This window comes from Oncorhynchus clarkii, unplaced genomic scaffold, assembly GCF_045791955.1.
Source record: "Oncorhynchus clarkii lewisi isolate Uvic-CL-2024 unplaced genomic scaffold, UVic_Ocla_1.0 unplaced_contig_9205_pilon_pilon, whole genome shotgun sequence".
NCBI classification, from domain to species: Eukaryota; Metazoa; Chordata; class Actinopteri; order Salmoniformes; family Salmonidae; genus Oncorhynchus; species Oncorhynchus clarkii.
The window spans coordinates 23,324-49,902 of record NW_027258730.1 but is presented as its reverse complement, the minus strand read 5'-3'; the positions used below and the strand labels follow the sequence as shown (position 1 = coordinate 49,902).

Sequence of the window (26,579 nt, the reverse complement as noted above, 5' to 3'; positions counted from 1 at the left end):
TTTAAGATAGTTACAGAGTGTGATGGCTGTGATAGGAGAAAACTGAGCATGGATCAACAACATGATACGGTAGTTACTCCTCAATACAGTACTAACCTACATGACAGAGTGAAAAGAAGGAAGCCTGTGCAGAATACAAATATTCCAAAACATTCATCCTGTTTGGAATAAGGCACTAAAGTAAAACTGCAAAAATGTGGCAGAGAAATTAACTTTATGTCCCGAAAACAAAGTGTTATGTTTGGGACAATGCTACATAAGAGAACTCATAGTTGCGTCCCACTCTTTATGCAAATGACCAGATATTGTCAATAGCTTCCAAATTAAGATAACATAAGATAGCAGTCATGGTAGATTTATGCTAGAATCAGGTAGGAAATTAGAAGTGCAATCATCCCACTGGGCAGATGTCATTTCAATGTCTGTTCCACATGTGTTCAACATAATTTCATTGAAATTATGTGGAAACGTGGCGTAGCGGTCTAAGGCACTGCATCGCAGTGATTGAGGCATCATTACAGACCTGAGGTTGATCCCAGGCTGTGTCACAGCTGGCCATGACCGGGAGACCCATGAAGCATCGCACAATTGGGCCAGCGTCTTCCGGGTTAGTTAAGAGTTTGGCCGGCCTGGATTTCCTTGTCCCATCAAGCTCTAGCGACTTATTGTGGTGGAAAAAGCGCCTGCAAGCTGATCTTGGTTGCCAGCTGGACAGTGTTTCCTCCAACACATTGCTGTGGCTGGCTTCCGAGTTCAGTGAGCAGTGTGTCAAGAAGTAGTGCGGCTTTCCAGGATTGTGTTTCGGAGGACGCATGGCTCTCGACCTTCGCCTCTCCTGAGTCCATAGGGGAGTTGCTGTGATGAGACAAGACTGTAATTACAAATTGGGGAGAAAAGGGGGTAAATCAACAACAACAAAAAACACACACACAGCTCATCAGGAGGAATCTGACCAGAGGCAGTTAACCCACACATTTCACTTACTATCAATCTATGACATGAGATCAAGAGAAGAGAAAAACTTGTGAGGATTTCATGCACTCTGTTTACTAGTGTAGAGACTGTTTTAACAGTATAACTTTTTTTTAGAAACAAATAATGAAATGTCTGAAGTCTACTGTCTTCCAGATATCTCTTAGATCTCTTATCTTTCATCGACCACGGAGCACCTGAACTCCTCCAGCACATCCAGCATGGACCCCACCTCCCTGGATTCAGGTCGCCTGATTTCAAACATCGTCCTGGGGCTGTGCTGTGTGCTGGGCCTCCCTGGTAACATAGCTGTTCTGGTGGTCAAACTGCGCAGCTCGTCCCAACACCCCAACTTTACCGTGTGTCTCATGCTGAACCTGGCGTCCTCCGACATCTTGTACATGGCCACGATACATGTGTGTATCTATACTCTCCTGCCTGGCTGGATTCTGGGCCGCCTGCAAGCTGTCTGTATAGCCTGTACTTTCTATGTATCTATAGGGTAGCCTAGATTTGTTCCTTTGGTGATCTAACCCCCATTCAAGCTTGACCTCCATTGGTAAAATCCATCTTTCCCATGCATGAATAAATTGATTTCGTTTTAATTAATAAATAGATGTTTTATTTCTCTTGCAGTAGGCTACATAGAGGCTACTTCTGCTTTTGTTCAGAGGAGCTCCAACTTGTTCAATTACTTCATCACACTTGTTAAGTTGCCTTAAAATCTTGACAAGTATTTTACTATTGAGCACAATGGAAAAACACAGATGTATGCAACATTTCAAACCTTGCACCACTCTGATGCCCAACATGGGTTGAACCCTGTCCGTTTCATTCTAAGCCACAACAAGAAGTGAGACAACTTGTCAACACGGCCAAACAAAATGTTTCTGGACCAAATGAAGGTAAAACTTGTGATATGTCAGATGTAACACATTTGGTACACAGACAGACAGCGTTATCCTCACCCTAAGCACCATGTCTTTTGGTTCAAAATGAGAGAAAAGGCTGAATCATGAACCTAAATTGATGCTGTAAACCATTTATTCAACACCATAGGCTATATTTCTATATGAAAGAGAAACCCTCAACACCTCTGATATGAGGTATGACTGCTATGACTGTCAGTCCTCCCTCCCATCTTTAGTCCCCAGTGTAGATGCAAGGATTGACACACCATGAGATTGACATGATACTGTAGTTTAAAATATATTTTGAAACTATAAACAGTTTTTTGGGGTTATGACAGGATGGTGAAAAGCATGATCTGATGCACACCCCCAAAATGTTTCAATAGGTGCTGACTAATGGAAAGTAAACTGGATTAAAATAAATAAAGTTGTACACTACATATGCTCCTAACAACTATATAGAGTGTGTAACTTTCATTTCATACGGATCTGGGGGAGCTTGTACAGAGCACCACTACTGTCCATCTTGAGAAGGTCTGAAACATACAGAGGCAGTAATTCTACTGTTAAACTTAATTGACCTTATGAGACTGACAACCACTGTTGATGGACATAAACCACTGTGTAAGTGGGTCAAAGTAGGCCTCATTTATGATATAGTTGTTATATTGTGTGGTTTATGATTTCAGTATTCTCAAATGTAATATACAGTAGGCCTGTTGACTTCTTTTGTATGTGTGGTGTATTTGCGTAAAATATTGGGGTTTTGCATATCTGTCCTGCCTCATTGCTCCACATACTTTTAAAACCCCAGTGTTGATCAGTGACTGTACACTCCTTTCAGAGCCACTGACACGCAGCATAATGATGATGTCACTGATTCTACTGCTGGGAACACTGGGGCTCCTTGTTCAGGGTGAGAGACACTTTGACTAACTTTGATTCATGATGGATTTGATTTCAGAATTACATTTCATTCGTGAATATTGAAGATATTAATAAAAACAAATCTGATTTTGCCTGATATGTTTCATGATAGAATGTGGAAGATTATAAATGTATGTTTGTTGTGATAACCTTACTAATCATCCTTTCTTCACTTTTGTTGATTTTTCAGAATCATCAGCAGATATCATTCTGACTCAGTCTCCTAAATCTCAGTCTGTTAGTCCAGGAGAGACTGTCTCTATCAGCTGTACAGCCAGTTCAAGTACTCGTGATTATCTCCACTGGTACCTGCAGAAACCTGGAGAAGCTCCTAAACTCCTGGTTTATTATGCTACAACCCGTCAGTCTGGGATTCCAGGTCGTTTCAGTGGGAGTGGATCTGGTAGTTCAAACACTCAATACTCTCTGACCATCAGTGGAGTCCAGGCTGAAGATGCAGGAGATTACTACTGTCAGCAGGGTGCCAGCTATCCATTCACACAGTGTTAGGACGTCGTACAAAAACCTCCTTCAGCTAAAGAGGAACTATATATTTTCATAGGGGACAATGCACATAAATCAACATCAATCTTACAATAATGCAACATCCAGGTAAATGTGCCGGGGTTAGCCAAAAGCTATTTTGCAACTGTACTCCCAGGGCAGGTAAGGGCAATCACACAGCCACAATACAAATACTTAATTAAACAATACAAAGTACAAATACATTACATCCAATAATATATCATTCTAACAACAACAAATTATTCGCAATAAAAACACTTTCATCAACTGTCGTCTTACATATAAGGAACAACAGATAACTCTTGTACAGGTTTGAGCCATGTTTTCAATTTAAATTTAAAAGTACAATAATCAGTGCAGCTTCTCAAGTCCATGGGCATTGCATTCCAGTATATTGTATCTCTAACAGAAAAGGCAGATTGAGAGAATATACTGTGTCAAAAAGGGACAAATGCAATCCCCTGTAGTTACTGCCCTTGTTATCTTGGAGGTGCCTTCCTTGAGCATGAAATGCCAGCATAGGGGTGGAGGGGCAACACCATGCAGGATCTTAAAGACAAGGCTTGCATCTACATACTGCTTAAACCTATCCAGACTGAAATAATCATGTTTGTAAATGATGTGATAATGGTGGTAACTGTTTGGGTTGGTATCAAACATCTTAAGTGTTTGTTTGCAGAGTGATTCAATTGGTTTCAGAATAGAAGCTCCTGCTTGTGAGGCAATATCTCAGATGTGAGAAGATCATAGCAAGCATATATAGTTAGGCGACCTCCAGAAGAAGTTAAAGTTTTATAAACCTAGTGTTGGATAATCCAAACTTGACCGTGTTAACCAACCTTCTTCATGTATCTTAAAGTTGGACTCCAAAATGACGCCGAGATACCTGAAGAGAGACACAACGTTCAGATTCTCCCCATTAACAAGAACAGCTTGTTGGGAAGAATCAATGGATTTTTTTTTAGATAAGTACTTTAGATATTTAAATGCAGGTAATAATCAGTCATCCATTTAGAAATGTATAACATAGCTTCAGCTAACTTGTAAACAATTTTTGGAGTGTACATACATGAATGTATCGTCTTCATACATATGCATGTTAACTTGTGGGCAAGCAAGTGGGAGATCATTTATATAGAGGGTGTAACGATTGTCGTCGGGAGAAGGAGAGGAGGACCAAAGTGCAGCGTGGTACTTATCCATAATATTTTTAATGAAGAATGAATACGGGAACAAAAACAACAAAACGACAAACGAACAGTTCTGACAGGTGCAACAAACCAGAAAATAATCACCCACAACTCAAAGTGGGAAAACAGGCTACCTAAGTATGGTTCTCAATCAGAGACAACGATTGCCAGCTGCCTGTGATTGGGAACCATACCAGGCCAAACACATAGAAATAGAAAACATAGAACACGAAACATAGAATACCCACCCACATCACACCCTGACCAAACTAAAAATAGAAACATACAAAGCAATCTACGGTCAGGGCGTGACAGATGGTAAACAGAAGGGGGCCTAATATTGACCCTTGTGAGACTCCAACGTTATAGTAAAGAAAGTCTGACAGTGTCCCCCAGACAAACCTTTTGACTTCTGTTTGTCAGATAGGAATACATCTAACATATATCTTTCACAAATAAATGTAGTTTACGTAGCCATAAAAGACCTGCGAGTGAAGTCCCCAACTTGAACGTCATGAAAAGTCTAACGTGAAGTCTGGTTCCTCAGCCATAGTCAGACACACACACCTGCCCCAGTCCCAGAGGGTTTGAGGCTGGGAGATTGTGTTCTGTGGTGAGGCTGAAAGAGATATTTGCATGGGCAGGGTTACTGCAACACTCCCAGAATAGAGCAGCACAGTAGCCAGATGTTCACCTGTCCCCAGATAGATCCAGTGAGTTTAGAGCACATGGTTTCAGTATTAGTAACATCATGGAGACTAGTGGATTTAGAGCACATGGTTTCAGTATTAGTAACATCATGAAGACCAGTGTGTTTAGAGCACATGGCTTCAGTATCAGTAACATCATGAAGACCAGTGAGTTTAGAACATGTCTTTAGTATCAGTAACATCATGAAGACCAGTGGGTTTATAATATGTCTTTAGTATTAGTAACATCATGAAGACCAGTGGGTTTGTAATATGTCTTCAGTATTAGTAACATCATGAAGACCAGTGAGTTTAGAGCACATGGATTCAGTTTGAGTCGTACTGTAGATATCCTTTTGACTGGTACCAAACTTGGCCCAATCAGCTAAGCGTTCATTGAGAGAGGTTCATTATCTGAAATGTATCAGTAACATTGTGTTTCATGGCGGAGCTCTCCATTCCTTATGAAAACTAAACAAATCATAAAGAAAAATGTCTAATGGTAAACCTCATTAAAGAATGATATCCAGACACACAATTTAACATTTTGAATGTCTTTATTATCTCAACATGTCAGAAACAACAGCATTATGGTAATAAGGTTCAGAACACATGTGATATGAAAGCCAAACAGATCTATTTGACATCAGAATCAGACATGTATTCTGTTCTTTGTTCCACTATGCTAAAAGCTCCTGCTGGAGGAAGGATTCACACACAGGATCCAGCCCAGCATTAGATCAGTGTGCTGGTGTTACTGGAACAGTAAGAAGGAGAGGTGCAGAGTAAAAACAGTGTAGTCAGAGGGGGGAACTCAATCAGAACACTGGTCTCTCCTCAGTGTCTCAGAGAGCGGAGACTGGGAGCCCTGGGTGGCCTCGCAGGTCACAGAGCCCACCTTCTTCCACTGGTCGACAGGGAGGGTCAGGGTGCTGCTCCAGCTGTAGTGGCCATCCTTCTCCAGGACCCCGGGGCTCCCGGTCACCTCCCAGGTGCTGCTGCTGCTGCCGTCCACCTTCCAGCTCAGCTTCCAGTCTGAGGGGAAGCCCTTGTTGGCCAGGCACATGAGAGTGGCCTTCCCCTGCTGCAGCTCCACACTGGAGGGGGGCAGGACTGTCAGGGTGGGACGAACATCACCTAGGAGACAGGTGGGAAGTTAGGGAGAGGGGAACTATCAATCAATCATCAGACTGATATGACAATAATGATGCAGCAGTTTTACATCTAAGCTGTAAATTACATTTTTTTTTCCATCAGTAGGTTTCTGTTCCTCATACAGACAGTCAGTTTATCACACTTCCCTTTGAGTAGCTACTGAAGCATATTATAACTACATGAGATGACTGAAAATACAATCAACTATCTTCAAAATTGTACTATTTAAAATGTGAAATATTCCTCCCTTATTGTAATGGAATAAACTCCTACGAATCAAACTGCATTTCATTATTAATTATTATGATGTTTCTTTTAAAGAACATTTCACAGAATGTATGAACAATTCTTAAATGATTAATTAAATTACAATTGGTTGATAATATGCCTGTGCTGAAGAAATAAATTCCAGTTGACTGTAAACATCTAACAATGAAATACATTTAATTTAAAAATCACACTAAAACATTTATGTTTTAAATAATCGGAAGAAAATGAATAAAGTGTAATTTACAAGATATTGTATCAAATTGAAAATAAACCTATATTTATATGAACAGCAGAAAAGCTGGACTTCACAAGATAGCAAGTCTTTTCAATAGATTGCAAATAAAACAACAAATGGGATCAAATAAGATACAAAATAGTAAATAGCAAATAGATAGCAAAGCTAAGCAATACCTTGTAGCTGAATGCTGAAGGAGTGAATTAAGTTGAATATAACCATCTTACAACAATTATATACATTTAAAAGACACATTTAAATAAATTGAATAGTGATATTATTTACGAGAATTGGTCTGTTAACCAAAAATAATAGCTTCAAAATTGAGGTTTAACCAAAATATATTTTCAAATGGGGACTCTTATGAACAGAATCAATCTTTTACCAAAAACATAACTATGCATAGCATTTATTTCAATTTTAATCTTAGTTTCTTCTCTCACAAGATCATCAGTGCATCTATATGCAAGGTCAGAACATTTTCTATATTAGAGGTAGGTAAACTTACTTCCAACATCCAGTCTAGTGCCTCCACCAAAAGTTAACCACAGTGATACAATCTCATTCAGCGGCCGTACAAAAACCTCTGACACTATAGTGACACTGCTTTTGCTCTTTCTAAAGCTACGTTCATCTAAACCACTCTTATTTCAACAGTATCTCTGTTCAAAATGAATACACACTGTATAACCTTGTTTGATATATTACATCTTGAATAGGCATTTTGATTTAACAAAATGTACTTTAAGGAAAATAAATGCAAAACAAATTCTCCAAAAATAAATATACATTTCTACTTTCTATTTAAGGGAGTTGTAATATTGTTAAGAAAATTAAATGGGATTGTGATATCAGAGGTTAAGATCAAGAACTGAATACTTACTGCCAACACCCAGTTTGGTCCCTCCACCGAAAGTCCACCACAGTGATAGATTCTGATTCTGAAAACCTCCAGACAGACACAGAGGGGAATGACAACAGAGACATGGAACTGATGCCCCCTACTGGTACACTCTGGAACTCCAGTAGACTGGACACATTCACTTTCCCCATTGAACTTTCAACATTTTGAAAATGGCTGGTGGACTATGTTGATGTGCAGTGCCTTCAGAAAGTATTCACACCCTTTGACTTTTTCCACATTTTGTTGTCTAACAGCCTGAATTGAATGGGGACTTTTTAAGATAGTTACAGAGTGTGATGGTATGCTTGTCATCGGCAAGGACTCTGGAGTTTTTTGGAGGGATAAATTAAATGGAATGGAGCTAAGCACAGGCACAATCTTAGAGGAAAAGTTGGTTCAGTCTGCTTTCCACCAGATACTGTGAGACAAATTAATCTTTCAGCAGGACAGCAACTTAAAACACAAGACCAAATATACACTGGAGTTCCTTACCAAGACGACATTGAATGTTTCTGAGTTGCCTTTAAGTAGTTACAGTTTTGAACTTAGATCGTTGACAAAAAATATGAAAATTAAATCCATTGGAAACCCATCTTGTTACACAACAAAATGTGGGAAATGTCACAAGTCCAATTTTTTACATTATTATGAATAAAAATATCTGCCAGCGGCATTTTGCGGAAGAGTCACACTGTCTGGAACATTCTCCCTAGTAAGTGGGACCTGCTCCATGTGTACATCTGTACATGATTTGTGGCAAATCTGTTTCAATCATGTCTTTGGTCACTTTCACGTGGGTCAAACAAAAACACCCTAATGATTGGCAGACAATAGAGCCTCCCACAACGCAGGCGATGGCTGCAAGTTGCAACTGGTGAGGAGAAACTGCAGAAACTTGCAGTCAACTACAGTCAAAACTTCATGACCTTTGATCACATGGTTTTTGTAAAGTTCATGCAGTTGTTATGTAGGCTCAAGTCAGAATATGAGAACATATGAGAACTCATGGTTGCTTCCCACTCTTTATGCAAATGACCAGATATTGTCAATAGCTTCCAAATTAAGATAACATAAGATAGCAGTCATGGTAGATTTATGCTAGATTTATCTGTGTCAGGTAGGAAATTTGAAGTGCAATCATCCCACTGGGCAGATATCATTTCAATGTCTGTTCCACATGTGTTCAACATAATTTCATTGAAATGACGTGGAAACGTGGCGTAGCGGTCTAAGGCACTGCATCGCAGTGATTGAGGCGTCATTACAGACCTGAGGTTGATCCCAGGCTGTGTCACAGCTGGCCATGACCGGGAGACCCATGAAGCATCACACAATTGGGCCAGCGTCTTCCGGGTTAGGTAAGAGTTTGGCCGGCCTGGATTTCCTTGTCCCATCAAGCTCTAGCGACTTCTTGTGGTGGAAAAAGCGCCTGCAAGCTGATCTCGGTTGCCAGCTGGACAGTGTTTCCTCCAACACATTGCTGTGGCTGGTTTCCGAGTTCAGTGAGCAGTGTGTCAAGAAGCAGTGCGGCTTTCCAGGATTGTGTTTCGGAGGACGCATGGCTCTCGACCTTCGCCTCTCCTGAGTCCATAGGGGAGTTGCTGTGATGAGACAAGACTGTAACTACCAATTGGGGAGAAAAGTGGGTAAATCTGCAACAAAAAACCACACACACAGCTCATCAGGAGGAATCTGACCAGAGGCAGTTAACCCACACATTTCACATATTATCACTCTATGACATGAGCTCAAGAGAAGATAACAACTTGTGAGGATTTCATGCACTCTGTTTACTAGTGTAGAGACTGTTTAAACAGTATTCATTTTTTTAGAAACAAATAATTAAATGTCTAAAGTCTACTGTCTTCCAGATATCTCTTAGATCTCTTATTTTTCATCGACCATGGAGCATCTGAACTCCTCCAGCACCTCCAGCATGGACCTCACCTCCCTGGATTTAGGTCGCCTGATTTCAAACATCGTCCTGGGGCTGTGCTGTGTGCTGGGCCTCCCTGGTAACATAGCTGTTCTGGTGGTCAAACTGCGCAGCTAGTCCCAACACCCCAACTTTACCCTGTGTCTCATGCTGAACCTGGCGTCCTCCGACATCTTGTACATGGCCACGATACATGTGTGTATCTATACTCTCCTGCCTGGCTGGATTCTGGGCCGCCTGCAAGCTGTCTGTATAGCCTGTACTTTCTATGTATCCATAGGGTAGCCTAGATGTGTTCCTTTGGTGATCTAACCCCCATTCAAGCTTGACATCCATTGGTAAAATCCATCTTTCCCATGCATGAATAAATTGATTTAGTTTTAATTAATAAATAGATGTTTTATTTCTCTTGCAGTATGCTACATAGAGGCTACTTCTGCTTTTGTTCAGAGGAGCTCCAACTTGTTCAATTACTTCATCACACTTGTTAAGTTGCCTTAAAATCTTGACAGGTATTTTGCTATTGAGCACAATGGAAAAACACTTTAGATGTATGCAACAACATTTCTGCTTAAACAGATAAATAAAAGGATGCATTTTAAACCTTGCACCACTCTGATGCCCATCATGGGTTCAACTATGTCCATTTCATTCTAAGCCACAACAAGAAGTGAGACAACTTGTCAACACGGCCAAACAAAATGTTTCTGGACCAAATGAAGGTAGAACTTGTGATATGTCAGATGTAACACATTTGGTACACAGACAGACAGCGTTATCCTCACCCAAAGGACCATGTAATTTGGTTCAAAATTAGAGAAAAGGTTGAATCATCAACATAAATTGATGCTGTAAACCATATATTCAACAGCACAGGCTATATTTCTATATGAAAGAGAAACCCTAAACACCTCTTACATGAGGTATGACTGCTATGACTGTCAGTCCTCCCTCCTATCTTTAGTCCCCAGTGTAGATGCAAGGATTGATACACCATGAGATTGACATGATACTGTAGTTTAAAACATATTTTGAAACTATAAACAGTTTTTTGGGGTTATGATAGGATGGTGAAAAGCATGATCTGACGCACACCGCAAAATGTTTCAATAGGTGCTGACTAATGGAATGTAAACTGTATAAAAATAAATAAAGTTGAACACTACATATGCTCCTGAGAACTGAATGGGTATATAGAGTGTGTAACTTTCATTTCATACGGATCTGGGGGAGCTTGTACAGAGCACCACTACTGTCCATCTTGAGAAGGTCTGAAACATACAGAGGCAGTTATTCTACTGTTAAACTTAATTGACGTTCTGAGCCTGAAAACCACTGTTGATGGACATAAACCACTGTGTAAGTGGGTCAAAGTAGGCCTCATTTAAGATATAGTTGTTACCTTGTGTGGTTTATGATTTCAGTATTCTCAAATGTAATATACAGTAGGCCTGTTGACTTCTTTTGTATGTGTGGTGTATTTGCGTAAAATATTGGGGTTTTGCATATCTGTCCTGCCTCATTGCTCCACATACTTTTAAAACCCCAGTGTTGATCAGTGACTGTTCACTCCTTTCAGAGCCACTGACACGCAGCATAATGATGATGTCACTGATTCTACTGCTGGGAACACTGGGGCTCCTTGTTCAGGGTGAGAGACACTTTGACTAACTTTGATTCATGATGGTTTTGGCTTCAGATTTAAACTTTGTGAAATTTGAAGATTTTAATAAAAAACAATCTGGTTTTGCCTGATATGTTTCATGTTATAATGTGTAAGATTATCAATGTCTATTTGTTGTGATTAATAATCAACCTTTCTTTACTTTTGTTTTATTTTTCAGAATCATCAGCAGATATAATTCTGACTCAGTCTCCTAAATCTCAGTCTGTTAGTCCAGGAGAGACTGTCTCTCTCAGCTGTACAGCCAGTTCAAGTACTGGTAATTATCTCCACTGGTACCTGCAGACACCTGGAGAAGCTCCTAAACTCCTGGTTTATTCTGGTACAACCCGTCAGTCTGGGATTCCAGGTCGTTTCAGTGGGAGTGGATCTGTTAGTCCTTATACTCATTACACTCTGACCATCAGTGGAGTCCAGGCTGAAGATGCAGGAGATTACTACTGTCAGCAGGGTGGCAGCTATCCGTTCACACAGTGTTAGAGCGTCGTACAAAAACCTCCTTCAGCTAAAGAGGAACTGCTCTGGCTCAACAACTGCAGAGCTACGGCGTCTCCCGTATTCTAAAGAATTCTAAAGACCAATTCTTTGAAATATGACACATACTGGTACATATCTCTCATCATATTCTCCATAAATGTTTAATCTTTGTAAACACACTGGGACCAATAAGGATACAGAGCTGCAGAAAATGCTTTTTTTTTAAGGACATTTTAAGCAAAGTTCAGAATTGGTTTACATTTAAGCTTCAATTTCTCTTCATATTGTAAGAAGAACTAATTTCAGTACACAACAGCACGAGTGTTGACCCCGTCTGAACCGAACTATTCATGCCCTACTCAACTTCTATACCCCTCCAACCTTGAAAGAGTGAATACAGTCATATCATTTGCATTCAAGAAATACTACTTTGACATCAATATGATACAGTACATCACATGGCTTCAGCATTAGTATCTCTGTAGATATCCTTTTGACTGGTACCAAACTTGGCCCAATAAGCTAAGCATTCATTCAGAGAGGTTCATTAACTGAAATGTACCAGTAGCATTATTTTTCACGATACCTGTGTGGATCTATACTCTCCTGGACGACTGGACTCTGCAAGCTAGCCACCATGCTGCTCTACCTCAGCCTGTATGCTAACATGCTATTTGTCACTCCAGGGGCTCTCCCCGCAGATCTGGAACCGGCTGGTGCGCAAGGGGGAGGTGGCACTGCTCCTGGCCCTGTGGGGGCTTGCATACGGCCTGACTGCCCCCGCTGTGACCACTCGCAAAGTGGGCGATGAGTGCCACCAAGACACGGGCTGGGGTTCATCATCCCGTTCTCTGTGCTGGTCACGTTCTACTGCTGCCTCCACGGGCTGGTGAACCAAGTTGACGCAGCAGATCACAAGTGTTGTGGTTGCATTCTTCATCCTCTGGATCCCTGTGATTCATCAGCATGGTGGACATCGCCGGAGTGGTGCTGTGTCTGTCTGAAGTCGGTCTCTGCAGATTTGACTAAAGGGATGTGGCGGGCATGCCAACCCATAACTCTAACCCTCACCCTACCCATGACCAAACCCCTTATCCCTAACCGTAACAAATTAATTTCTTAGGGTTAAGATCCGGCTAATGAAATCGATATGACAACAGCCAGCTAAAGTGCATGGCGCCAAATTCAAAACAACAAAAATCCCATAATTAAAATTCCTCAAACATATAAATATTTCACACCATTTTAAAGATACACTTCTTGTTAATCCCACCACAGTGTCCGATTTCAAATATGCTTTACAGCGAAAGCACCACAAACGATTATGTTAGGTCAGTGCCAAGTCACAGAAAAACACAGCCATTTTTCCAGCCAAAGAGAAGAGTCACAAAAATCAGAAATAGAGATAAAATGAATCACTAGCCTTTGATGATCTTCATCAGATGACACTCATAGGACTTCATGTTACACGATACATGTATGTTTTGTTCGATAAAGTTCATATTTACATAACAAAATCTCAGTATACATTGGCGCGTTATGTTCAGTAGTTCCAAAAACATCCGGTGATTTTGCAGAGAGCCACATGAATTTAAAGAAATACTCATAATAAACATTGATAAAAGATAAAAGTGTTATTCACAGAATTAAAGATAGACTTCTCCTTAATGCAACCGCTGTGTAAGATTTCAAAAAAACTTTACAAAAAAAGCACACCATGCAATAATCTGAGTACAGCGCTCAGAGACCAAACAAGCCAAAAAGATATCCGCCATATTGTGGAGTCAACAGATGTCAGAAATAGCATTATAAATATGAACTTACCTTTGATGATCTTCATCAGAATGCACTCTCAGGAATCCCAGTTCCACAATAAATGTTTGATTTGTTCGATAAAGTTAATCATTTATGTCCAATTTCCTCCTTGTTGTTAGCGCGTTCAGCCCAGTAATCCATCTTCATGAGGCGTGAGCACTAGGTCCAGACGAAATGTCAAAAAGTTCCGTTACAGTCCGTAGAAACATGTCAAACGATGTATAGAATCAATCTTTAGGATGTTTTTAACATAAATCTTCAATAATGTTCCAACCGGAGAATTCCTTTATCTTCAGAAATGCAATGGGACTCGAGCTACCACTCACGTGAACGAGCGTCACGAGTTTGTGGCACTCTGCCAGACCACTGACTCAAAGAGCCCTTATGAGGCCCTCCTTTACAGTAGAAGCCTCAAACAAGTTTCTAAAGACGGTTGACATCTAGTGGAAGCCTTATGAAGTGCAACATGACCAATATCCCACCTTATCTTCAATAGGGAATGAGTTGAAAAACGGCCAATCTCAGATCTCCCACTTCCGCGTCGATATTTTCTCAGGTTTTTGCCTGCCATATGAGTTTTGTTATACTCACAGACATCGTTCAAACAGTTTTAGAAAATTCAGAGTGTTTTCTATCCACATATACTAATACTATGCATATATTAGCAACTGGGACTGAGTAGCAGGCAGTTTACTCTGGGCACCTCTGGGCATCTTATTCATCCAAGCTACTCAATACTGCCCCCAGCCATGAGAAGTTTTAAGGTACTCACAAAATAAAAATAAAAACTTAAGGTGTTTTGGTTTGAGCAGCCAATTTAGATATTTTGTCCTCAACAAACCACACTTTTTGGGTTGCTGTCTCTGTGTCTGTATAGCCTCTAATCATTGGATAGCCGAGATTAGTTCCTTTGGTGGTCTACCTCCCTTCAAGTATGGCCTCCATTGGTCAAATCCTCAATTCTATTACGTCTGTCAGCTTTCAAATGCATAAATAAATAGATTTTGTTTTCATGAATACATTGATTTGTTGTTTCTCTTATAGTAGATCAACTTCTGCTTTGGTTCAGAGGAGCCCCAACATCCCATAAGGTGTTGGACTATTTCATCACTTCATCACTTCATCACTATTTCATCACTTCATCTTGTGAAGTTGCCTCACTCTATGTCAAAATCTTGACAGCCATTTGAGCAGTGTGCACAATGGAAAAACACACTCAAGATCTATGCAACATAATTTGTGCCTAAATAGATCAATTGTCACACCCTGACCATAGTTTGCTTTGTATGTTTCTATGTTTTGGTTGGTCAGGGTGCGATCTGAGTGGGCATTCTATGTTGGATGTCTTGTTTGTCTATTTCTATGTCTGGCCTGATATGGTTCTCAATCAGAGGCAGGTGTTAGTCATTGTCTCTGATTGGGAACCATATTTAGGTAGCCTGGGTTTCACTGTGTGTTTGTGGGTGATTGTTCCTTTCTCTGTGTTTTGCACCAGACAGGGCTGTTTTTGGTTTTCCACGTTTATTGTTTTGTAGTGTTCGTGTTTATCTTTTTGTTATTAAACATGAATCAAAGAAACCACGCTGCATTTTGGTCCGCCTCTACTTCACCACAGGAATACCGTTACATCAATAAAAGAATGCATTTCAAACCTTGCACCAGTCTGATGCCCAACATGTGTTCAGCCATGTCAGTTTCAGTCTAAGCCACAACTTAGAACTTACCAACACTGCCAAGCATCATGATGATGATGCTGGAGACACTTTTCTTCTTGAAGTCCATGATTTTGACAATTTGACTACTGACATACAAAACATGTTGGGACTGTGTCAACAGTGGACTAATGAAATAAATACCAAAATATAGTTTTTGAGTGAAGTTCCCCTTTAAGTAAAACACCACTCTACTCATCATACAGACTGCCATTACACACTGTGGTCAGAGCAGGGCGACAGAACACCAGTACTGTCCACCATTAGAAGGGTTGAAGGATACAGAAGCAGCTATTCTACTTTTAAAAGGGCAATCAGCAGTTGCTACATCTATTTTGTACTCATAAACTAATGAAATGTTCCCATTGACTCTTTAAGAACATACTGTAACTTAAAAATGCCTCATGAGCTTAGTTTAACTGCCGCACCCCATCAAAATGGAAAATATAAGCTTGTTGGAAATAAAATGTCAACAAACACCATATAACCTAAAAAATCCAATTGTATTATATTTTTGGAATCATGGAAGGTCAGCCCTTACATCCATAACCCTGTCGATGAATTTGAGAGTGGTTACATTTCTCCAGCCACATCCCACAGCTTTTTTACTGAAACAGGGGCGTTGAAAATACTTTGTGAATGCCGTTTTAAATGTTATTTACAGTCTTCTGAGACTGAAAACCACTGTTGAGGGTCATAAACCACTGTGTCAGCGGGTCAAACTAGACCTCATTTAAGGCATAGTTGTTCAACTCTGTCATTTTTTTTATATTCTCAAATTTGATAAATAGTAGGCATACCTTTGGAAACTGCTGACTTCATTTATCTGTGTGTGTGCACGTGCACGGTGTGTGTATTTGCATAAAAGAGGAAAGCTTTGCATAACTGTCCTGCCTCATTGCTCCACATACTTTTAAAACCCCAGTGTTGATCAGTGACAGTTCACTCCTTTCAGAGCCACTGACACGCAGCACAATGATGATGTCACTGATTCTTCTGCTGGGAACACTGGGGCTCCTTGTTCAGGGTGAGAGACACTTTGACTAACTTTGATTCATAATGTGTTTGGCTTCAGACTTAAACTTAATTTGTGAATATTGAAGATAAGGATAAAAACAAATCATCTGGTCTTGACTGAAGTTGATAGGCGTTTGGATGATTAGCAATGTCTATTTGTTGTGATTACCTTACATACTAATCAATCATTCTTTAATTTTGTTTTATTTTTCAGAATCAGCAGCAGATATAATTCTGACTCAATCTCCTAAATCTCAGTCTGTTCGCCCAGGAGAGACTGTCTCTATCAGCTGTACAGCCAGTTCAAGTACCAGCAATGTGCTTAGCTGGTACCTGCAGAAACCTGGAGAAGCTCCTAAACTCCTGGTTCATAGTGCTACAACCCGTCATTCTGGGATTCCAGGTCGTTTCAGTGGGAGTGGATCTGGTAGTTCAAACACTCATTACACTCTGACCATCAGTGGAGTCCAGGCTGAAGATGCAGGAGATTACTACTGTCAGCAGGGTGCCAGCTTTCCATTCACACAGTGTTAGAGCGTCGTACAAAAACCTCCCTCAGCTAAAGAGGAACTGCTCTGACTCAACAGCTGCAGAGCTACGGAGTCTCCCGTATTCTAAAGTATTCTAAACATCAATTCTTCTAAATATGACACATACTGTACATATCTCTCAATATATTCTGCAAAAATGTTACATCTTTGTAAACACACTGGGACCACTAAGGATACAGAGCTGTAGAAAATGCTTTGTTTTGAAGGACATGTTAAGCAAAATTAAAAGTAGGTTAAGATTTTTTTTTACGCTTTGATTTCTATTCAAATTGTAAGAAGCACCAATTTCAGTACGCAATAGCAAGAATGTTGACCCTGTCCGAACCCAACTATTCATGCCCTACTCAACTTCTATACCGCTCCAACCTTGACAGAGTGAACACAGTCATATCGTTTGCATTCAAGAAGTACTAGTTTGATATCATTATGATACAGTATATATATATTTTTTATAATATATATATATATATTTTCATAGGGGACAATGCACATAAATGAACATCAATCTTGCAATAATGCAACATCCAGGTAAATGTGCCGGGGTTAGCCAAAAGCTATTTTGCAACTGTACTCCCAGGGCAGGTAAGGGCAATCACACAGCCACAATACAAATACTTAATTAAACAATACAAAGTACAAATACATTACATCCAATAATATATAATTCTAACAACAACCAATTATTCGCAATAAAAACACTTTCATCAACTGTCGTCTTACATATAAGGAACTACAGATAACTCTTGTACAGGTTTGAGCCATGTTTTCAATTTAAATTTAAAAGTACAATAATCAGTGCAGCTTCTCAAGTCCATGGGCATTGCATTCCAGTATATTGTATCTCTAACAGAAAAGGCAGATTGAGAGAATATACTGTGTCAAAAAGGGACAAATGCAATCCCCTGTAGTTACTGCCCTTGTTATCTTGGAGGTGCCTTCCTTGAGCATGAAATGCCAGCATAGGGGTGGAGGGGCAACACCATGCAGGATCTTAAAGACAAGGCTTGCATCTACATACTACTTAAACCTATCCAGACTGAAATAATCATGTTTGTGAATGATGTGATAATGGTGGTAACTGTTTGGGTTGGTATCAAACATCTTAAGTGTTTGTTTGCAGAGTGATTCAATTGGTTTCAGAATAGAAGCTCCTGCTTGTGAGGCAATATCTCAGATGTGAGAAGATCATAGCAAGCATATATAGTTAGGCGGCCTCCAGAAGAAGTTAAAGTTTTATAAACCTAGTGTTGGATAATCCAAACTTGACCGTGTTAACCAACCTTCTTCATGTATCTTAAAGTTGGACTCCAAAATGACGCCGAGATACCTGAAGAGAGACACAACGTTCAGATTCTCCCCATTAACAAGGAGAGCTTGTTGGGAAGAATCAATGGATATTTTTTTAGATAAGTATAGAAAAACAGTCTTGTCGATATTTAAATGCAGGTAATAATCAGTCATCCATTTAGAAATGTATAACATAGCTTCAGCTAACTCGTAAACAATTTTTGGAGTGTACATACATGAATGTATCGTCTTCATACATATGCATGTTAACTTGTGGGCAAGCAAGTGGGAGATCATTTATATAGAGGGTGTAACGATTGTCGTCGGGAGAAGGAGAGGAGGACCAAAGTGCAGCGTGGTACTTATCCATAATATTTTTAATGAAGAATGAATATGGGAACAAAAACAACAAAACGACAAACGAACAGTTCTGACAGGTGCAACAAACCAGAAAATAATCACCCACAACTCAAAGTGGGAAAAAAGGCTACCTAAGTACGGTTCTCAATCAGAGACAACGATTGCCAGCTGCCTCTGATTGGGAACCATACCAGGCCAAACACATAGAAATAGAAAACATAGAACACGAAACATAGAATACCCACCCACGTCACACCCTGACCAAACTAAAAATAGAAACATACAAAGCAATCTACGGTCAGGGCATGACAGATGGTAAACAGAAGGGGGCCTAATATTGACCCTTGTGAGACTCCAATGTTATAGTAAAGAAAGTCTGACAGTGTCCCCCAGACGAACCTTTTGACTTCTGTTTGTCAGATAGGAATACATCTAACACATATCTTTCACAAATAAATGTAGTTTACGTAGCCATAAAAGACGAGTGAAGTCCCCAACTTGAACGTCATGAAAAGTCTAACGTGAAGTCTGGTTCCTCAGCCATAGTCAGACACACACACCTGCCCCAGTCCCAGAGGGTTTGAGGCTGGGAGATTGTGTTCTGTGGTGAGGCTGAAAGAGATATTTGCATGGGCAGGGTTATTGCAACACTCCCAGAATAGAGCAGCACAGTAGCCAGATGTTCACCTGTCCCCAGATAGTTCCAGTGAGTTTAGAGCACATGGTTTCAGTATTAGTAACATCATGAAGACTAGTGGATTTAGAGCACATGGTTTCAGTATTAGTAACATCATCTAGACTAGTGGATTTAGAGCACATGGTTTCAGTATTAGTAACATCATGAAGACAAGTGTGTTTAGAGCACATGGCTTCAGTATCAGTAACATCATGAAGACCAGTGAGTTTAGAACATGTCTTTAGTATCAGTAACATCATGAAGACCAGTGGGTTTATAATATGTCTTTAGTATTAGTAACATCATGAAGACCAGTGGGTTTATAATATGTCTTCAGTATTAGTAACATCATGAAGACCAGTGAGTTTAGAGCACATGGATTCAGTTTGAGTCGTACTGTAGATATCCTTTTGACTGGTACCAAACTTGGCCCAATCAGCTAAGCGTTCATTGAGAGAGGTTCATTATCTGAAATATATCAGTAACATTGTGTTTCATGGCGGAGCTCTCCATTCCTTATGAAAACTAAACAAATCATAAAGAAAAATGTCTAATGGTAAACCTCATTAAAGAATGATATCCAGACACACAATTTAACATTTTGAACGTCTTTATTGTCTCAACATGTCAGAACCAACAGCATTCTAGTAATTAGGTTCAAAACACATGTGATATGAAAGCCAAGCAGATCTATTCAGACATGTGTTCTGTTCTTTGTTCTACTATGATAAAAGCTCCAGCTGGAGGAAGGATTCCCACACAGGATCCAGCCCAGCATTAGATCAGTGTGCTGGTATTGCTGGAACAGTAAGAAGGAGAGGTGCAGAGTAAAAACAGTGGAGTCAGAGGGGGGAGCTCATTAATCAGAACACTGGTCTCTCCTCAGTGTCTCAGAGAGAGGAGACTGGGAGCCCTGGGTGGCCTCACAGGTCACAGAGCCCACCTTCTTCCACTGGTCAACAGGGAGGGTCAAGGTGCTGCTCCAGCTGTAGTGGCCGTCCTTCTCCAGGACCCCGGGGCTCCCGGTCACCTCCCAGGTGTTGCTGCTGCTACCGTCCACCTTCCAGCTCAGCTTCCAGTCTGAGGGGAAGCCTTTGTTGGCCAGGCACATGAGAGTGGCCTTCCCCTGCTGCAGCTCCACACTGGAGGGGGACAGGACTGTCAGGGTGGGACGAACGTCACCTAGGAGACAGGTGGGAATTTAGGGCAAGGGGAACTATCAATCACCAGACTGATACGACAATAATGATGCAGCAGTTTAACATCTTAGCTGTAAATGAAGGCCTTCTCCATCAGTAGGTTTCTGTTCCTCAAACAAACAGACAGTTAGTTTATCACTCTTTATGTCACTCTTTCACTTCCCTTTGACTAGCGACTGAAGCTTATTATAACTACATGAGATGACTGAAAATACATTTAACTATCTTCAAAATTTTATTATTTAAAATATGAAATATGTTAGCAAACATCCTTTATTATAATGGAATAAAATCCTATGAATCAAACTGCATTTCACTATTAATTAATATGATTGTTTTGAAGAACGTTCAACAGAATGTATGAAAAATTCTTAAATTATGAATTTATTTAAAATCTTTTGATAAAATGCCTGTGCTGAGGAAGTAAATTCCAGTTGACTGTAAACATCTAACAATATGATACATTTAAGTAAAAGACTCACTAAAACATTTAAAAGTTTAAATAAAAATTAATTAATTATAGTTATGTGTAATTTACAGGACAATCTATCACAAAATGAAAATAATATATTGATATGAACAGCAGAACAGCCTGACTTCGCAAGACAACAAGACTTTTCAACAGACAGCAAATAGCAAGTAAAAAAACATATAAAATAGCAGAGATCGAGTAAGATGGCAAAAAAGGAAATAGGAAGATTATAGCAAAACTAAAGCCATACTTTGCAGCTGAATGCTGAAGGAGTACATTTATGTTGAATATAACCATCTTACAACAATGAAATACATTTAAAAGTCATTCTAGAATAAAATGAATACTGATATGATTTACGAGACAGGGTCTTGTAATCCAAAATTTTAGCTTAATTTTTGAGGTCTAACGAAAAGGTATATTCAGCTATTCACACAAATTGTGACTCATGATCGTGCATATTATTTATTACATTTTTAATCTTAGTTTCTTGTCTCACAAGTTCATCAGTGCATCTATATGCAAGGTCAGAACATTTTCTTGAATTAGTAATTAGAGGCACTGTAGGTAAACTTACTTCCAAACTCCAGTCTAGTGCCTCCACCAAAAGTGAACCACAGTGATACAATCTCATTCAGCGGCCGTACAAAAACCTCTGACACTATAGAGACACTGCTTTTGCTCTTTGTAAAGCTACATTCATCTAAACCACTCTGATTTTAACAGTATCCCTGTTTCAAATGAATACACACCGTGTTTGATATATTACATCTTGAATAGGCATTTTAATTTAACTAAATTTACAAACATGGAAAATAAATGCAACGAAAATTCTCCAAAAATAAATATACATTTATACTTAAGGGAGTTGTAATAGTGTAACGACCCTGGGTTTATGAGCGCGGAAATCGACTCTGCCGCACGAGCATGCTTTTGCGGCACAGTAGATAGGGCGCTGGACCTCGGGCTCGAAGGTCGAGGATTCGAGACCTGCTCCCTGCTGTTTCATTACAATACTGTTAAGCAAATGTATTTGATTTTGATATCAAAGGTCAAGATCTAGAACTGAAAAGGATCTAGAACTGAATACTTACTGCCAACACCCAGTTTGGTCCCTCCACCGAAAGTCAACCACAGTGATAAAGTCTGATTGACTGGCTGTACAAAAACCTCCAGACAGACACAGAGGGGAATGATATCAGAGACATGGAACTGCTCACGGAATTCTGCATTGTAACTGATGCCCCTTACTGGTACACTCTGGAACTCCATTAGACTGGACACATTCACGTTCCCCATTAAACTTCCAACAGTATGAAAACTGTGACTTCAGAAAGTTTCCCAGCCATTACTTTTTCAAGAAATATAAGATTTGTGATTTCGTGTTACTGGCAAGCACACAATACCCCATAATATCAAAGTATGTTTTTAGAATTGGTTTACTAATTAATAAAACATGAAAAGCTGATTGTCTTGAGTAAATAAGTTCAGGAGTACAAATGGGCTTAACAAGTCACATAATACCTTTCATGGACTCACTCCGTGTGCAATAATAGTGTTTAACATGATTTTTAAACAACTACCTCATCTCTGTACCCCACACATACAATTATCTGTAAGGTCCCTCAGTCGAGCAGTGAACTTCAAACACAGATTTAACCAGAAAGAACAGGGAGGTTTTCCAATGTTTCGCAAAGAAGGGCACCTATTGGTAATGGGTAAAAATAAAAAGAAGACATTGCATACCCCCTTTGACCATAGTGAAGTTATTAACTACACTTTGGATGGTATATATTTTTTCAGGATAAATGAAACGGAATAGAGCTTAGCACAAACAAAATCCTAGAAGAAAACCTGTTTCAGTCTGCTTTCCAACAGACACTGGGAGACAAATTCATCTTTCAGCAGGAAAATAGCAAAACACAAGTCCAAATATATCAAATCAAATCAAATCAAAGTTTTTTTGTCACGTGCGCTGAATACAGCAGGTGTAGACCTTACATTGAAATGCTTACTTACGAGGCTCTAACCAATAGTGAAAAAAAGGTATTAGGTGAACAATAGGTAGGTAAAGAAATAAAACAACAGTAAAAAGACAGGCTATATACAGTAGCGAGGTTATAAAAGCAGAGAGGCTACATACAGACACCAGTCAGGCTGATTGAGGAAGTATGTACATGTAGATATGGTTAAAGTGACTATGCATATATGATGAACAGAGTAGCAGTAGCGTAAAAGAGGGGTTGGCGGGTGGAGGGTGGGACACAATGCAAATAGCTATGTGCGGGAGCACTGGTATACACTGGAGTTTCTTGCCAAGTTGACTGAATGTTTCTGAGTGGCCTACATGTTACAGTTTTGACTTAAATCTGATTGAAAATCTACGGCAAGACTTGAAAATGGCTGTCTAGCTATGATCAACAACCAACTTGACAGAGCTTGAAGAACTTGTGAAAGAATAATGTGCACATATTGTAAAATCCAGGTGTGCAAAACTCTTAGAGACTTACCCAGAAAGACTCACAGCTGTAATCACTGCCAAAAGCCAAAGGCATGTATAGACTCAGTGATGTAAATACTTATGTAATCAAGATAAGAGCGTTTGCTAAATGTGTCTGCTAAATGACTAAATGTAATAATAATTTTAATTTTTCATAGATGTTTTACAGATGTTAGAATTCTTCTTCCATTTTGACATTACAGTATTTTGTGTAGATCAATGACCAAAATGACAATATTTTTTTTTTATACCACTGCACTGTTGAGTACATGTTTCTGATTGGCTTGAAGGGCATTCTAGAGCTTGCATTATTTAATTGATTACGCCCGAGAAGCCGGTGTTTGGAGGATATATTGTCACTGGTGTTGTTAGGCCCGAGGCGATGTCGAGGGCTGGCAAACTGTGCCAATATATCCTCCAAACACAGACTTTGAGGGCATTATCACTTTTATACAATGGGTTACCAACATTTATTCATACTATTTCATCCTTTCATGAGATGTAGTCCCGACACAAATCTGAGGTTGCTACCCAAGGGGGATGGTCATTCGTTCTATTTGGTTCGGTTGCCAGAGACACGACCCAGTTGTTCAGTCTTTTTATTCTCTATCTATGGACGTGGCCCAGTCGTTCGTACTAAATGTTCCATTGTAATACTGTCTGGCAACATACTTATTCCTTGCATGCTAGCTAGCCAACTACGGCTAACTTAAGTCGCGTCAAACATTGCAGCCAGAATAACGCATTTGCATTTGTTTAAACTGTTTTCTAATGACAATTATTTGGACACATCCATTACAATGAGGTGTGATATAGCCTGGCAAAGAAAATGTGCCCCCTCATCAGGACACTGTTGTTCAGAGGAGCTAGCCAACAACACAGCTAACACAATCACTTCAAACTGAAGCTGGAAAGACTGCAAACTAGCCACATTTTTTCAAATGACATTTCTTTGTATATATCTATAAAAATGATGCCAGCTGATCCATGATTTAGACGGGCTGAGAAACGCTTCCTGTCTGTCTCGTCCCGACACGTCCATTACTATGGGACAGCTGGAGATCAAATTTGAAAATGGAATGTTAGTCTGAAGTAAATGTGAGATAAAGTCTAGATCATTTTTATAGTGGTGATCAAGTTTATAAATTCGCTGGCTGGGCTGATGAGATAGCAATAAGGCACCTCAGGGGTCTGTGGTATATGGCCAATATACCACAGCTAAGGGCTGTACTCCGCGTTGCGTCGTGGATATAAGAACAGTCCTTATCCTTGGTAAATTGGCCATATACCACACCCCCTCGTGCCTTATTGCTTAAATAATGCACGGTGTATCAGCACAGCAGAATTCAATGGTTATAGTTAATTCTTACAATTTCTATTGAGCTACTTTTGAAAGCAAACGTTGAATTAAAAACATTATTGGCATTGTTGAAATCGATTTTCATAATAGCAAACTAGGACTGATGGTTTGGTTTGTTGGCTTGTTTGCTTGGTTACCAAGGCAACTACTCTAGCTATCTAGCTAGCTGCTTCAGTGGATGTTAAACACATTTCTGCCTGCAAATGAACACATTTCTAGCGACAAATGTGTTGAATTATAGCCACGGTATAAAAGGGATAATCAATTCGGGCGTTGAGTCTCCGTTACTTAATCCCACTTTGTAGCACAACAAAATGTGGAAAAAGTCACACAAGTCCACATTTGATCATAATGATTTATAAAAAGATCTTGTTCATTCTTTATTATCAAATGAGGAGAGACACACATCACAGAAGTCAGAGTTATACATAAACTAAATCTTTATTCACTTATTAATAAGGAAAGCAGGTCACGCCACACACACAAGTGTGCAACTTTTTTTGTTTATTTTCATACGGTTTACTTTCCGTTAGTCAGCACCTCTACAAATATTTTTTGTGTCAGCTCATGCTTTTTACCATACAATCATAAACACCCCCCCCATAAAAAACAACAACATTATTATAGTTAAACTATGTTTAAAACTACAGCATCATGTCGATCTCATGGACTGTCAATCCTTACATCTACTTACATCTATATCAGACATACCTCATATCAGAGGTGTTTGTATTTTAATATGATACCCATTAGCTGTTGCAAAAGCAGAAGCTACTCTTCCTGGGGTCCACATGAAACATGACATAATACAGAACATTAATAGACAAGAACAGCTCAAAGGCAGAACTACGTGAACAACTTGGTATGTGTGTGTGTCAGAGCTCTGTGTAAGTTGATGAAGCCAACAATTAGGAATTTTCAACACATTAATGTTTCTTATACAAAGAAGAAGTAATGCAGATAGTCTCTCCTCAACTCTTAGCCAAGAGAGACTGGCATGCATAGTATTTACAGTGCCTTCGGAAAGAATTCAGACCCCTTGACTTTTTCCATGTTTTGTTACATTACATCCTTCTTCTAAAATTGATTAAATATTTTTTTTTTCTCAGCAATCTACCCCATGACAAAGCAAAACAGGTTTTTAGAATTTGTATACCTTTATTAAAACAAAAAACAGAAATACCTTATTTACATAAGTATTCACACTCTTTGCTATGAGACTCGAAATTGAGCTGAGGTGCATCCTGTTTCCATTGATCATCCTTGAGATGTTTCTACAACTTGATTGGAGTCCACCTGTGGTAAATTCAATTGATTGGACATGATTTGGAAAGGCACACACCTGTCTATATAAGATCCCACAGTTGACAGTGCATGTCAGAGCAAAAACCAAGCCTTGAGGTCGTAGGAATTGTCCGTAGAGCACCAAGACAGGATTGTGTCGTGGTCTGGGGAAGGGTACCAAAACATTTCTGCAGCATTGATGGTCCCCAAGAACACAGTGGCCTCCATCATTTTTTAATTGAAAAAGTTTTCAGCCACCATGACTATTCCTAGAGCTGTTTAAACTGAGCAATCGGGGGGAGAAGGGCCTTGGTCAGGGAAGTGACCAAGAACCCGATGGTTACTCTGACAGAGCTCTAGAGTTCCTCTGTGGAGATGAGAGACCCTTCCAGAAGGACCACCATCTCTGAAGCACTCCACCAATCAGGCCGTTATGGTTCAGTGACGGAAGCATCTCAGTAAAAGGCACAT

General features: G+C 39.7%; 1 pseudogene and 2 gene segments (V, D, J or C); 1 reads left to right on the top strand and 2 right to left on the bottom strand.

Annotated features, from left to right (window-relative positions):
- The first annotated feature begins 48 nt into the window (after positions 1–48).
- On the top strand, positions 49–12,904 carry LOC139398358 (atypical chemokine receptor 2-like; annotated as a pseudogene).
- Positions 6,029–9,887, bottom strand: LOC139398360 (Ig kappa-b4 chain C region-like). The segment is given in 3 exon segments: positions 6,029–6,351; positions 7,758–7,815; positions 9,852–9,887. Coding segments are annotated over 3 exon segments (417 nt in total).
- Positions 12,905–19,916: 7,012 nt separating the features above from the next.
- On the bottom strand, positions 19,917–22,263 carry LOC139398357 (Ig kappa-b4 chain C region-like). The segment is given in 3 exon segments: positions 19,917–20,475; positions 21,542–21,625; positions 22,059–22,263. Coding segments are annotated over 3 exon segments (612 nt in total).
- Positions 22,264–26,579: the final 4,316 nt, after the last annotated feature.